At 50.2% G+C, this 15,436-nt stretch overlaps 2 protein-coding genes across 2 annotated transcripts in view; one reads left to right on the top strand and one right to left on the bottom strand.

The window, feature by feature from the left end:
• Nucleotides 1-15,337, bottom strand: part of scarf1 (scavenger receptor class F, member 1) — a 71,091-nt gene extending 55,754 nt beyond the window's left edge. The window contains exons 1-2 of the mRNA XM_068010793.1: nucleotides 14,428-15,337; nucleotides 133-477 (exon numbers count right to left, since the gene is read on the bottom strand). Coding sequence (XP_067866894.1) covers nucleotides 133-233 — 101 coding nt within the window. The 5' untranslated portion in view covers nucleotides 234-477; nucleotides 14,428-15,337. The remainder of the gene's footprint in view (nucleotides 1-132; nucleotides 478-14,427) is intronic.
• LOC137346854 (uncharacterized) lies at nucleotides 8,353-12,174 on the top strand. The gene is made up of 3 exons (XM_068010795.1): nucleotides 8,353-8,613; nucleotides 10,830-10,938; nucleotides 11,687-12,174. The coding sequence occupies exons 1-3, from the start codon at nucleotides 8,503-8,505 to the stop codon at nucleotides 11,956-11,958; spliced, it is 492 nt and encodes a 163-aa protein (XP_067866896.1). The 5' UTR covers nucleotides 8,353-8,502; the 3' UTR covers nucleotides 11,959-12,174.
• Nucleotides 15,338-15,436: the final 99 nt, after the last annotated feature.

Raw genomic sequence — 15,436 nt, 5'->3', positions numbered from 1 at the left:
ACAGAGACAAGAATATAAAGAGAATCTGACAGAGAGGGAAGAGAGTTAGACAAACACTGAGAGACTCAAGAACCTTAGAGAGAAAAGCTCAACTAGGGCAAAATATTCAACAAACAGAAGTGATGTTATTACCTCACTGCTGGACACACATTAGTGCCATTTGGATTGAGTTCCTGAATGTGGGAGGACCAGGTCAGAGGGTAAAGACTGACCAGGAGGAGCAGGGGTCCCATGGCAGGTCCAATTGGGATCTTGCTGTGCTGTCCTGGGGATAGGGTTTTTCTGTTGCTTGGCTCTACCCTCGCCCCCTGTACCCCCGAGTGAGTGGTCTCTTCTCCAGGGCACTGACCAACGCAGTCCTGACGGAGTTCCACAGATTCTGAGCTCACTGTATGGCTTCCTCTCCGGGAAATGCTGCTCCTTCCTGGGGAAGTGAGGGGCGGCTTTGACGAGTTCCTTCTATTCAAGAGTCAACAGCTTAGGAGAAACAAAGAAATAGGACCGGAGAGATCAGATATTAGTGTTAACAAAGCACAAAACCCACAAATAGATAACCAGAGTCAAAGGTGACAAGGCTCACAAGATAATCTCCATTACTGTCATTGAATCTTAAAGCACAGAAGGAGGCTATTCGGCCCATCGTGCCTGGGCTGGTTCTTTTTATATTCTTTCTTTGGGATGTGGGCGTCACTGGCAAGGCCAGCATTTGTTGCCCATCCCTAATTGCCCTTGACAACTGAGTGGCTTGCTTGGCCATTTCGTAGGGCAATTAAGAGTCAACCACATTGCTGTGGGTCTGGAGTCACATGTAGGCCAGACCAGTAAGAATGGCAGATTTCCTTCCCTAAAGGACATTAGTGAACCCGATGGGTTTTTACAACAATTGATGATAGCTTCATGGCACCATTACTGAAACTAGCTTTCAATTCCAGTTTTTTATTAATTAACTGAATTTAAATTCCCTCAGTTGCCCATGGTGGGATTTGAACCCATGTCCACATGGCATTAGACTGGGCCTCTGCATTACGAGTCTAGTGACATCTTTTTTATTCATTCAGGGATGTGGGCGTCGCTGGCCAGGCCAGCATTTATTGCTCATCCCTAATTGCCCTTGAGAAGGTGGTGGTGAACTGCCTTCTTGAACCGCTGCAGTCCATGTGGGGTAAGTACACCCACAGTGCTGTTAGGAAGGGAGTTCCAGGATTTTCACCCAACGACAGTGAAGGAACGGTGATATAGTTCCAAATCAGGATGGTGTGTGACTTTATGGGCGGCACAGTGGCGCAGTGGTTAGCACCGCAGCCTCACAGCTCCAGCGACCCGGGTTCAATTCTGGGTACTGCCTGTGTGGAGTTTGCAAGTTCTCCCTGTATCTGCGTGGGTTTCCTCTGGGTGCTCCGGTTTCCTTCCACATGCCGAAAGACTTGCAGGTTGATAGGTAAATTGGCCATTATAAAATTGCCCCTAGTATAGGTAGTGGAAGGGGAATATAGGGACAGGTGTGGATGTGGTAGGAATATGGGATTAGTGTAGAATTAGTATAAATGGGTGGTTGATGGTCGGCACAGACTCGATGGGCCAAAGGGCCTGTTTCAGTGCTGTATCTCTAAACTAAACTAAACTTGGAGGGGAACTTGCAGGTGGTGGTGTTCCCATGCATTTGCTGACCTTGTCCTCCCGTTGGTAGAGGTCGTGGGTTTGGATGGTGCTGTCTAAGGAGCCTTGGTGCATTGCTGCAGTGCATCTTGCAGATGGTACACACTGCTGCCACTGTGCGTCGGTGGTGGAGGGAGTGAATGTTTGTAGATGGGGTGCCAATCAAGCAGGCTGCTTTGTCCTGGATGGTGTCGAGCTTCTTGAGTGTTGTTGGAGCTGCACCCTTCCAGGCAAGTGGAGTATTCCATCACACTCCTGACTTGTCCCTTGTAGATGGTGGACAGGCTTTGCGGAGTCAGGAGGAGAGTTACTCCCTCAGGATTCCTAGCCTCTGACCTGCTCTTGTAGCCACGGTATTTATATGCTACTCCAGTTCAGTTTCTGGTCAATGGTAACCCCTAGGATGTTGATAGAGGCGGATTCAGCGATGGTAATGCTGTTGAATGTCAAGGGGAGATGGTTAGATTCTCTCCTGTTGGAGATGGTCATTGCCTGGCACTTGTGTGGTGCGAATGTTACTTGTCACTTATCAGTCCACGCCTGGATATTGTCCAGGTCTTGCTGCATTTCTACACGGACTGCTTCAGTATCTGAGGAGTCACAAATGGTGCTGAACATTGTGCAATCATCAGCGAACATCCCCACTTCTGACCTTATGATTGAAGGAAGGTCATTGATGAAGCAGCTGAATATGGTTGGGCCTAGGACACTACCCTGAGGAACTCCTGCAGTGATGTCCTGGAGCTCAGATGATTGACCTCCAACAACTACAACCATCTTCCTTTGCGCTAGGTATGACTCCAGCCAGCGGAGGGTTTTCCCCCTGATTCCCATTGACCTCAGTTTTGCTAGGGCTCCTTGATGCCATACTCGGTCAAATGCTGCCTTGATGTCAAGGGCAGTCACTCTCACCTCACCTCTTGAGTTCAGCTCTTTTGTCCATGTTTGAACCAAGGCTGTAATGAGGTCAAGAGCTGAGTGGCCCTGGCGGAACCCAAACTGAGTGTCACTGAGCAGGTTATTGCTAAGCAAGTGCTGCTTGATGGCACTGTTGATGACACCTTCCATCACTTTCCTGATGATTGAGAGTAGGCTGATGGGGCAGTAATTGGCCGGGTTGGACTTGTCCTGCTTTTTGTGTACAGGACATACCTGGGCAATTTTCCACATTGCAGGGTAGATGCCAGTGTTGTAGCTGTACTGGAACAGCTTGGCTAGGGGCGCGGCAAGTTCTAGAGCACAGGTCTTCAGTACTATTGCCGGAATATTGTCAGGGCCCATAGCTTTTGCAGTATCCAGTGCCTTCAGTCGTTTCTTGATATCACGCGGAGTGAATCGAATTGGCTGAAGTCTGGCATCTGTGATGCTGGGGACTTCAGGAGGAGGCTGAGATGGATCATCAACTCGGCACTTCTGAAGATTGTTGCAAATGCTTCAGCCTTATCTTTTGCACTGATGCGCTGGGCTCCCCCATCATTGAGGATGGGGATATTTGTGGAGCCACCTCCTCCAGTTAGTTGTTTAATTGTCCACCACCATTCATGGCTGGATGTGGCAAGACTGCAGAGCTTAGATCTGATCCGTTGGTTATGGGATCGCTTAGCTCTGTCTATCGCATGCTGCTTACGCAGTTTGGCATGCAAGTAGTCCTGGGTTGTGGCTTCATTTTGAGGTATGCCTGGTGCTGCTCCTGGCATGCCATCCTGCACTCTTCATTGAACCAGGGTTGGTCTCCTGGCTTGATGGTAAAGGTAGAGTGGGGGATATGCCGGGCCATGAGATTACAGATTGTGGTTGAGTACAAGTCTGCTGCTGCTGATGGCCCACAGTGCCTCATGGATGCCCAGTTCTGCATTGCTAGATCTGTTCGAAATCTATCCCATTTAGCACGGTGATAGTGCCACACAACACGATGGACGGTATCCTCAATGTGAAGGTGGGACTTCGTCTCCACAAGGACTGTGCGGTGGTCACTCCTACAAATACAATCATGGACAGAAGCATCTGCGGCAGGCAGATTGGTGAGGATGAGGTCAAGTATGTTTTTCCCTCGTGTTGGTTCCCTCACCACCTGCCGCAGACCCAGTCTAGCAGCTATGTCCTTTAGGACTCGGCCAGCTCGGTCAGAGTGGTGCTACAGAGCCACTCTTGGTAATGGACATTGAAGTCCCCCACCCAGAGTACATTTTGTGCCCTTGCCACCCTCAGTGTTTCTTCCAAGTGGTGTTCAACATGGAGGAGTACTGACTCATCAGCTGAGGGAGGGCGATAGGTGGTAATCAGTAGGAGGTTACCTTGCCCATGTTTGACCTGATGCCATGAGACTTCATGGGGTCCGGAGTCCATGTTGAGGACTCCCAGGGCAACTCCCTCCCTACTGTATACCACTGTGCCACCACCTCTGGTGGGTCTGTCCTGCCGGTGGGACAGGACATACCCGGGGATGGTGATGGCAGTGTCTGGAAGGTATGATTCCGTGAGTATGACTACGTCAGGCTGTTGCTTGACTAGTCTGTGGGACAGTTCTCCCAACTTTGGCACAAGCCCCCAGATGTTAGTAAGGAGGACTTTGCAGGGTTGGGTTTGCTGTTGTCGTTTCCGGTGCCTCGGTCGATGCCGGGTGGTCCGTCCGGTTTCATTCCTTTTTATTGACTTCGTAGTGGTTAGATACAACTGAGTGACTTGCTAGGCTATTTCAGAGGGCATGTAAGAGTTAACCACATTGCTGTGGGTCTGGACTCATCATTAGATTAGCTTTTTTTTTTTAAATTCCAGATTTATTAATTTAATTCAAATTCCACCTTTTGCTGTGGTGGGATTCGAACCCATGTCCCCACAGATTTCCCCTGGGTCTCTAGTCCAGTGATAATACCACTACGCCACTGCCTACCCACATTATCCAATTAGTCCCATTCCCCATAGCTCTGCAAACTTTTTAACTATTTATCCAATTGCCTTTTGAAAGTTACTATTGAATCTGCTTCCACCGCCCTTTCAGGCAGCGCGTTCCAGATCACAACAACTCACTGCGGGAAAAAAAAAATTCTCATCTCCCGGTCTGGTTGTTTACCCAAATACCTTCAAGCTGTGTACTCTGATTACTGACCCTCCTACCACTGGAAACACATACTCACGATCAACTCTGAGCAAAACCATTCATGATTTTAAACACCTTGACTAAATTTCCCCGTTAATCTTCTCTGCTCTAAGGAGAACAATCCCAGAACCTTGGTGCCTCGAAGAAATCTCCACTGCACCTCCTCCAAGGCCCTAACATCCTTTCATATGACACGAGAGTAGAATTAAAGAGCTTTCATTTATAAAGCGCTTTTCACAACCTCAGGATATGCCAAAGTGCTTCACAACCAATGAAGTATTTTTGAAGTGGAGTCACTGTTGTAATTTAGCAAACGCGACAGCCAATTTTTGCACAGCAAGATCCCATAAACAGCAATATGATAATGACCCAGATAGTCTGTTTCCAGTGATGTTGGTTGAGGGATAAATATTGCAAGAATTCCCCTGCCCTTCTTCGCAAAAGTGGCCATGGGATCTTTTATATCCACCTGAGAGCGTAAATGGTGCCTCGGTTTAACGTCCCATCCAAAAGACAGCACTTCCGACAGTGCAGCACTCCCTCAGTACTGACCCTCTGACAGTGCAGCACTCCCTCAGTACTGACCCTCCGACAGTGCAGCGCTCCCTCAGTACTGACCCTCTGACAGTGCAGCACTCCCTCAGTACTGACCCTCCGACAGTGCAGCACTCCCTCAGTACTGACCCTCCGACAGTGCAGCGCTCCCTCAGTACTGACCCTCCGACAGTGCAGCACTCCCTCAGTACTGACCCTCTGACAGTGCAGCAGTCCCTCAGTACTGATCCTCTGACAGTGCAGCACTCCCTCAGTACTGACCCTCTGACAGTGCAGCACTCCCTCAGTACTGACCCTCCGACAGTGCAGCACTCCCTCAGTACTGACCCTCTGACAGTGCAGCACTCCCTCAGTACTGACCCTCCGACAGTGCGGCAATCCCTCAGTACTGACCCTCCGACAGTGCGGCGCTCCCTCAGTACTGACCCTCCGACAGTGCAGCACTTTCTCAGTACTGACCCTCTGACAGTGCAGCACTCCCTCCGCACAGCACTGTAAGTGTTGGTGTACATTAATGTAAGAATTATTTCTGTTTGAAGTGACTTCCTTCCTCAGCCCATCACAGAGCAGATACCCAGTGCTCACGATGGCTCTGTCTGGGATCACTGTTCTGCAGGGAATGTTTACAGTCCTTACCCAACACAGAACCGATAAATCTCGGCATGGATATTTGCTCCTGACATTTGGTCAGCCCGAGAGCAGCACAAGTTTTCACAGATCCGAACAACATGGGAGGAGCAGGAAGCCATCCTGCCCCATTCCACCAATAGTTCGTCATTGGCTGGAAAGCACTTTGAGACGACCAGTGTAAGGCACTATAGAAATGCAAGTCTTTTCTCTCTCTCTCTCTCATTGTCTCTCTGTCTCTGTGACTCCGTCACTCTCGCTGTCTCTTCCTCTCTGTCTCCCGCTCTCAGTGTCTCTGTCGCTCCCTCTACCTCTCTCTCTCACCCTAACTCACTCTTGAATTTTGTGCTCAATGACACAGTCCCATCCAGCAAACAGCAGAGCCCCCCCCATTCCTGTTCCTATAATGGCCATCAGTCCAGTCCACCCACCCACTCAGCCAGGAACGTTATTTAATGGCTGTAGTTCAGTAAATTAATGGGACCTGACTCTTGCTCGATGAATCCCTTCAGATAAACAAAAGGAGGGAGAGGCGGATTATCCAGAGGGAGCACAGGGAAGCCCCCTGTTCTGTGGGTAGTTGTTGCCAACCCTCCAGGATTGGCCTGGAGTCTCCAAGATTTGCTGATTAAATTCCAGGATAATCTGAGAGGAAGACCCCCGGGAGGAAAATGTTCCCCTCATTTTTCTTGAACACTTTTTTTTTATTAGTTATAAAAATATTGGAGTTGAGGAGAAGGGCTGTTTGACTGAGAATGAAGCATTGTCCGATCAGTGGAAGGTACATCCAAGGATGTAGAAGCAGGAAATGGGATCAGGAAATGGGATCGGGAACTGGGATCGGGAACTGGGATCGGGAACTGGGATCGGGAACTGGAATCAGGAATTGGAATCAGAAACTGGGATCAGGAGCTGGAATCAGGAGGTGGAATCAGAAGCTGGAATCAGAAGCTGGGATCAGAAGCTGGGATCAGGAGCTGGGATCAGGAGCTGGGATCAGGAGCTGGGATCAGAAGCTGGGATCAGAAGCTGGGATCAGAAGCTGGGATCAGGAGCTGGGATCAGGAGCTGGGATCAGGAGCTGCAATTAGATGCTGGGATCAGAAGCTGGGATCAGGAGCAGGGATCAGGAGCTGGGATCAGAAGCTGGGATCAGGAGCTGGGATCAGGAGCTGGGATCAGGAGCTGGGATCAGGAGCTGCAATTAGATGCTGGGATCAGAAGCAGGGATCAGAAGCTGGGATCAGGAGCAGGGATCAGGAGCTGGGATCAGAAGCTGGGATCAGGAGCTGGGATCAGGAGCTGGGATCAGGAGCTGCAATTAGATGCTGGGATCAGAAGCTGGGATCAGAAGCTGGGATCAGGAGCAGGGATCAGGAGCTGGGATCAGGAGCTGGGATCAGGAGCTGGGATCAGGAGCTGGGATCAGAAGCTGGGATCAGGAGCTGGGATCAGGAGCTGGGATCAGGAGCTGCAATTAGATGCTGGGATCAGAAGCAGGGATCAGAAGCTGGGATCAGGAGCAGGGATCAGGAGCTGGGATCAGGAGCTGGGATCAGGAGCAGGGATCAGGAGCTGGGATCAGGAGCTGGGATCAGGAGCTGGGATCAGGAGCTGGGATCAGGAGCTGGAATTAGATGCTGGGATCAGGAGCTGGGATCAGAAACTGGGATCAGGAGCTGGGATCAGAAGCAGGGATCAGAAACTGGTTTCAGGAGCTGGGATCTGGACCTGGAATCAGGAGCTGGGATGAGAGGCATGTGAACAGATGTTGGCATTACTGTCCTCAGTAGTATATTCAAGACAGAGGTTGACAGTTTTTTGGTACTAAGAGAATCGATGGATTTAAGGACAATGTGGGAAGGTGGGATTGAGGTCGATCAACCCTGATTTTGTTGAATGGTGCAGCAACTTCAAGGGGCCGAATGGCCTACTCCAGCTCCTGTTTCCTATGTTCTTATGTAAATTATGTGCTATTTGAAGAAGGGCAGAGGAATTCTCTGGGTGTCTGGGGCCAATATTTATCCCTCAACCAACATCACCAAAAAACAGATTACCTGGTCAGTATTAGGGTTGTGGGATCTTGCTGCGCACACATTAGCCGCATGTTTCCTACAACAGTGGCTGCATTTCAACAAAGTACTTCATTGGATCTGAAAGTTGCTACATTCATCCAACCTGCCGCCCACTTGGTCACCCCTCCCTCGTGCTGTGGCGGGTTATGTGTCGCAGGGTGAGCTGAGACACACCCAGGGGTCTGAATCCCCCCTCGCAAACGTTTCAGTTACAGTCTGGAGCTCCGTGGAGCCGAGTGACCTTCAAATGACCCCCAAAACTCCTGCCAACTTCATGGAGCCCAGACTCTTATTGTGAAATTCCCAGTGAGCTCCGGGTTAGTTATTAACCAGAGACAAGCGACTGATTCGGCTCAGACAGACTGGCAGGGTGAGCAGTCAGTATCCCGTCACCACCCCCGGCCAGGAAAGGGGGCTTATTCCCCAATAGTTCACATTCTGTTCCTGTGGAGAACTCTGACCGGTCGCAGGAACTGAACCAGTGACCAGGAGATGGAGCCAGTGACTGAGTGGATCCGACACCGATTCCCCACAGTGGAGAATGTTTGTTCAGATGCAGTGGAGCAGCTGGTGAAGGAGAATCGGGAGCGTGTGCTGTTGGTGGTGAGTCACTCCCGCTGAGTTTCCCATTCAGGGCAGCTATTTGACCAGGGGTGGAATTGCTGAGAGATCAGGGATCTGAGCTTCCTGCTGACTTGTGAGGGTGGCCCTGCTCTCAGTATTAAACAGGAGGAGACCTGTGAAAGAATGGCCTGTCCTGGTAGTAGTGGGAAGATTGTCCTGAGTACCTTTACACTGGGCATGTGATGAAGGAGGGGGCAGGGAAATGAACTTTAGCCATCCAATAGAAAATTCTGGAAATTATTTATGAAACACTGAAGCTTTGAAGCTGCTGTTGGTGATAACAGTGACAAACGGGCACTGCGGGTCCGATATCCTGTGCTTGCTGACCGACACTGGCTCCCGGTCCGGTAACACCGCAATTTTAAAATGCATTCCTCTTATCAAATCCCTCCATGGTCTTGCCCCTCCCTATCTCTGTAACCTCTTGCAGCCCCACAACCCTCCCTATCTCTGTAACCTCCTCCAGTCCCACAACCCTCCCTATCTCTGTAACCTCCTCCAGTCCCACAACCCTCCCTATCTCTGTAACCTCCTCCAGCCCCACAACCCTCCCTATCTCTGTAACCTCCTCCAGTCCCTACAACCCTCCCTATCTCTGTAACCTCTTGCAGCCCCATAACCCTCCCCATCTCTGTAACCTCCTCCAGCCCCACAACCCTCCCTATCTCTGTAACCTCCTCCAGTCCCACAACCCTCCCTATCTCTGTAACCTCCTCCAGCCCCACAACCCTCCCGATCTCTGTAACCTTCTCCAGCCCCACAACCCTCCCGATCTCTGTAACCTTCTCCAGCCCCACAACCCTCCCTATCTCTGTAACCTCCTCCAGTCCCACAACCCTCCCTATCTCTGTAACCTCCTGCAGCCCCACAACCCTCCCTATCTCTGTAACCTCCTCCAGTCCCTACAACCCTCCCTATCTCTGTAACCTCCTGCGGCCCCACAACCCTCCCTATCTCTGTAACCTCCTCCAGTCCCTACAACCCTCCCTATCTCTGTAACCTCCTCCAGCCCCACAACCCTCCCTATCTCTGTAACCTCCTCCAGCCCCACAACTCTCTGAAACCTCTGTGTTCCTCTAATTCTGGTCCCTGGCAGGTCTCTGACTTTAATCGCTCCACCATTGGTGGCCGTGCTTGCAGCTGCCTGGGCCCTAAGCTCGAATTCCCTCCCTAAACCTCTCCACCTCTCTCTCTCCTTAAAACCGACCTCTTTAATCAAGCTTTTGGTCACCTGACCTTGTGTCATGCAGTGTCAGATTTTGTCTGATTTATGCCCCAGTGAAGTGCCTTGGGGGGATATTTTATGACATTAAAGGCACTATATAAATGCAGTTTGTTGTTTGCTGCTCTTGATGTTGTGGAGTGATCTGATCAAGATGTTTAAAATACTAATGTACAAAATTGATGGACAGGAACAGATGAGCTTTGCAGTGAGCCTGCTCCACCAATGGATGGAGCATCAGAACTAAACACTTTACCCCCTCCATCCTATGGAATCTCTCGGGAGGTGCAAAACCTCAGGGCCAGTAAGGGAAAAATACTCTGGAAAATTCCTCTCCGCACTCCACCCCCACCCCCCCCCCACCCCACCCACCCTGTCCAACCGTCCCCAGTCGAAGGAAACCAAGTCCGGAGGGTCACATGGACCGAGTGTTATCCGTTAACGCTGAAAGGATTTAATGGGTCAATCGAAACTATTTCCTCTGGTGGGGAGAGTTCAGAAAAGGGGGCAGAACCTTAAAATTGGAGCCAGGCCATTCAGGGGTGATGTCAGGAAGCACTTCTTCACACAAAGGGGAGTGGGAATCTGGAACTCTCTCACCCCAGAAAGCAATTCACAGGGGGAGAAATTCACAGTGCTGTAGGAGAGGGTGGGGTGAATGCTGGGGGTTAATTCGAGTTTTCAAGGCTGAGATCGAATGATATTTGTTGGGTATTGAGGAATATGAAGTGAAGGCAGGTAGCTGAAATTGAGGTACAGATCAGCCATAATCTGACTGAATGGCCTCCTCTTGTTGCTATGAGCTTGGCTCTATGTTATCTGGTGAATATTCCAGCCACCCTTCCCTCTCCTGCAGCACCGAGAATTTCTCCCCCTGTGAATCGCTTTGGGCCGTTAATGAGTGCAGCGAAAGTGTGAGCTGCTGTGTTACACACAAAGAAACAGAAAGACTCCTGTCTCCCTCTTGTTCCAGGATGTTCGAAGTCCGGCTGAATACGAGATCAGTCACTTACAAGGAGCCGTTCGCATTGACCCAGAAGCCACCAACATGGATGATGTGGTCAAGGATCTGGGCCTAGCAGGTAGGGGCAGTCTAACCCTCCTCTGTATTCTAGCTCATCATTTGTGACCGCTCTGCTGTCTGGGCAGGACGACACCATCCAGACTCGAGCCTGGGAGACAGTTTAAACTGTGTCTGCAACAAACAGGCCCAATGGAGTCACAGACAGCCCAGACTCTGAATGGGACGTCCTGTAGATCTGGGAGTGAGGCAGTGAGGCTGTGAGTGAAGTGAGCTGATGGGACTCATCACTGTCCAGTGTCTGTCTAAACCCAGCCAGAGAATGGGTCCTGGGGAAACCCAAAGGTCGATGGCTATGAGTCTGTATTTAAACAGATTAAAACTGTTATCTCTGCATGCAATTCCTGTCAACCTTTTTCCATTAAGAAATCCGATATCCACATTTATAACGGAAAGTTTCTGTGTAAGCTTCTCAAAGTGTAATTACATCCTCCAACTCATGGAAGCACTGCAGCACCACCACTGGCAGGAGCATGTAACTACTGCGTGAAAGTTTACATAGGCTTTTTCTATTAAAAATACAGATATAGACTTTATAATGAAAACATATAATTAAGGGCAGAACAGTTAACTTTAAACAATGGATATCATTCCATCAGCTCACCCTGATCCAATTATCCACTTGATCTCTGACCCCTCTTCTCCTGCACTATCCTTATACAGTTGTGCAACACACTGGCTCGTCACCAGGTGTATTTTAATCTTGTTGGTATTCTGGTTTCCTATTCTAACAGTGATTTCTGTTCCAGACTGTTCGAAGGATAAAACAGTCGTCTGTTATTGTACTGCTGGATACCACGGTTCAGAAATGGCGCAGAAAATCCGCAGCTTTTTAACGCGGGATTCAGGTCAGGAGGAGCCCGGATCTCGAAAGGTTTACAACCTGGAGGGGGGACTGGTGAAATGGGCCAACGAGAGGAAAGCCATCGTGGACAGTCAGAACCAGCCCACGAGCCACGTCCACCCCTACAATGCAGTGTGGTCTCAGCTCCTGGAGCCGGTGTTCAGGGCCCCTATCTGAGGGGATATGGTGACTTCTTGTTTCCGATCCTGTCGGATTGTGCAGCAGCTGATTTGCTGGGAGGGTCGCATCCAGGGACCGGGCAATCGACAGTGGAATGATAACTTTGGAATTCTGTGGGTGAACAGGATCAGAGAATCCTGATGGATCGTGAAAGAGCTTCCCAACATTTTACTGTGTGGGACTTAGTATAAAATAAACACTCTGGAAAGACAAGTGTGTCTAGTGTAGTGTTCGTATCTGTCATGGCCTTCATTAAACTACACTCCTTGTCTCCGAAAGACACTGACTCTCACTGGGGTACGGGTCTCACACACACTGACTCTCACTGGGGTACGGGTCTCACACACACTGACTCTCACTGGGGTACGGGTTCCACACACACTGACTCTCACTGGGGTACGGGTCTCACACACACTGACTCTCACTGGGGTACGGTTCTCACACACACTGACTCTCACTGGGGTACAGGTTCCACACACGCTAACTCTCACTGTGGTACGGGTCCCACACACACTGACTCTCACTGGGATCGGGTTCCACGCACACTGACTTTCACTGGGGTACGGGTCTCACACACACTGACTCTCACTGGGGTACGGGTCTCACACACACTGACTCTCACTGGGGTACGGGTTCCACACACACTGACTCTCACTGGGGTACGGGTCTCACACACACTGACTCTCACTGGGGTACGGTTCTCACACACACTGACTCTCACTGGGGTACAGGTTCCACACACGCTAACTCTCACTGTGGTACGGGTCCCACACACACTGACTCTCACTGGGATCGGGTTCCACGCACACTGACTTTCACTGGGGTACGGGTTCACCACACCCTGACTCTCACTGGGGTATGGGTTCCACACACACTGACTTTCACTGGGGTACGGGTTCACCACACCCTGACTCTCACTGGGGTACGGGTTCCACACACACTGACTCTCACTGGCATCGAGTTCCACACACACTGACTCTCACTGGGGTACGGGTCCCACGCACACTGACTCTCACAGGGGTACGGGTCCCACGCACACTGACTCTCACTGGGGTACAGGTTCCACACACACTAACTCTCACTGTGGTACGGGTCCCACACACACTGACTCTCACTGGGGTACAGGTTCCACACACACTGACTCTCACTGGGATCGAGTTCCACACACACTGACTCTCATTGGGGTACGGGTCTCACACACACTGACTCTCACTGGGGTACAGGTTCCACACACGCTAACTCTCACTGTGGTACGGGTCCCACACACACTGACTCTCATTGGGGTACGGGTTCCACACACGCTAACTCTCACTGTGGTACGGGTCCCACACACACTGACTCTCACTGGGGTACGGGTCCCACACACACTGACTCTCACTGGGGTACGGGTCTCTCACACACTGACTCTCACTGGGGTACAGGTTCCACACACGCCAACTCTCACTGGGGTACGGGTCCCACACACACTGACTCTCACTGGGGTACAGGTTCCACACACACTGACTCTCATTGGCATCGAGTTCCACACACACTGACTCTTACTGGGGTACGGGTTCACCACACCCTGACTCTCACTGGCATCGAGTTCGACACACACTGACTCTCACTGGGGTACAGGTTCCACACACACTGACTCTCATTGGGGTACGGGTCCCACACACGCTGACTCTCACTGTGGTACGGGTCCCACACACACTGACTCTCACTGGGGTACGGGTTCACCACACCCTGACTCTCACTGGCATCGAGTTCCACACACACTGACTCTCACTGGGGTACGGGTCTCACACACACTGACTCTCACTGGGGTACGGGTTCCATACGCACTGACTCTCACTGGGGTACGGGTCCCACACACACTGACTCTCACGGGGGTACAGGTTCCACGCACCCTGACTCTCACTGGAACCTGATTTTCCCTATTAATAATCTCACTCCCCCTCTTGCTGTCATGGAGATTCAGTGCTGAGAAGTGAAGCAACAACAAATAATTACCCAGTGTTGCTGGGCTGTGAGGTGTCACAACACTGGGATGATGGGGAGCAGAGTTTCAGGAAGCCATTTCAACAGAGCCTTATGGTGACCTGAGGTCCCAAATACTCACAGCCAATGAAGTACTTTTTTGAAGTATAGCCACTATTGTAAAGTCGGAAACACAGCAGCTGATTTGTGCACAGCAAGATCCCACATACAGCAATGTAATAATGATCAGATAATTTGTTTTAGTGATGTTGGGTGAGGGTAAGTATTGGCCAGGACACCTGGGAGAACTCTCCTGCTCTTCAACATAGCAGCCACAGGATTCGTTACCTCCACCTTCGGGGGCAGATGTCTCATCCAAAAGGTGGCACCTCTGACAGACCTTCTCAGTGCAGCCTGGATTATGAGCCCAAGTCTCTGGAGTCGGTGTTAAACCCCTGATCTTTTGGCAACCTAAAGAATTTGAAAATCCCAGTCTGACATCACCTGATCACTGCTTCCTTCTCCCTGCAGCCTCAGCACACTGTGACCTTCAAACTTTAATCTGGGCTTCTTCAAAATCTTAAAAAAAATTCTCTGAAATCAAATTAAAAAAACGGAGTAAATTTGATTTAACAAGTCAACAATGAACACAAGGCTAGTTCTGAAATACATTGTAAAATCGTTCTTTAAAACTTACAATGGTATGTGTGTTTGTTTATGGGGTAACCTAGAAGTTCCTTTACTGCACAATTAAGCTGGATATCATGAGTTGAAATCCCACCATTGGATCCTGAGATAATCAAATCCAATAAATCTACTGGTTTGGCCTCGCACCCCGAATGGATTGTTGGTGAAGGTTGGTTCATTGATGATCTTCAGAAAAGGGAGTCCAGTCCCAAACTCCATGGTTGGCTCTTAACTGTCCTGAGGCAACTGGAAGTGGGTGATAAATGCGAACTTGCCAGTGTCACATCTTTTCTTTCTTTTGGGCCTCCTTATCGTGAGAGACAATGGATACGCGCCTGGAGGTGGTCAGTGGTTTGTGAAGCAGCGCCTGGAGTGGCTATAAAGGCCAATTCTAGAGTGACAGGCTCTTCCACAGGTGCTGCAGAGAAATTTGTTTGTCGGGGCTATTACACAGTTGGCTCTCCCCTTGCGCCTCTGTCTTTTCTCCTGCCAACTACTAAGTCTCTTCGACTCGCCACATTTTAGCTCCGTCTTTATGGCTGCCCGCCAGCTCTGGCGAACGTTGGCAACTGACTCCCACGACTTGTGATCAATGTCACAGGATTTCATGTACCCCAAGAATAAACTGTTTCCCCCTCAGACAAGCCTGCACAGATCGCTGAGCAAGAACACCCAAAATCAGTCTATCAGTGCAGACTCCACAACGGAATCATCACCGGAATTCTCCTGCCGAGTTCCATGCCGTGAAAATCAGATTTATCAAACCTGTTGCTTTGACCACGCTCAGCGCTGTCCCCATGTTAAATAAAGATTACAGAGGCACTGG

The sequence above is a fragment of the Heterodontus francisci genome, chromosome 30, assembly GCF_036365525.1.
Source record: "Heterodontus francisci isolate sHetFra1 chromosome 30, sHetFra1.hap1, whole genome shotgun sequence".
Taxonomy (NCBI): Eukaryota; Metazoa; Chordata; class Chondrichthyes; order Heterodontiformes; family Heterodontidae; genus Heterodontus; species Heterodontus francisci.
The sequence above is the reverse complement of the archived record's forward strand: the minus strand, read 5'-3'. Positions and strand labels throughout refer to the sequence as shown.

Excerpts from the sequence above, each read along its gene's own strand:
- LOC137346854 (XM_068010795.1), top strand. The coding sequence starts at position 8,503 with ATGGAGCCAGTGACTGAGTGGATCCGACACCGATTCCCCACAGTGGAG. Across the intron at positions 8,614-10,829 it reads GGGAGCGTGTGCTGTTGGTG|GATGTTCGAAGTCCGGCTGA; the intron begins GTGAGTCACTCC and ends CTCTTGTTCCAG. Across the intron at positions 10,939-11,686 it reads CAAGGATCTGGGCCTAGCAG|ACTGTTCGAAGGATAAAACA; the intron begins GTAGGGGCAGTC and ends TTTCTGTTCCAG.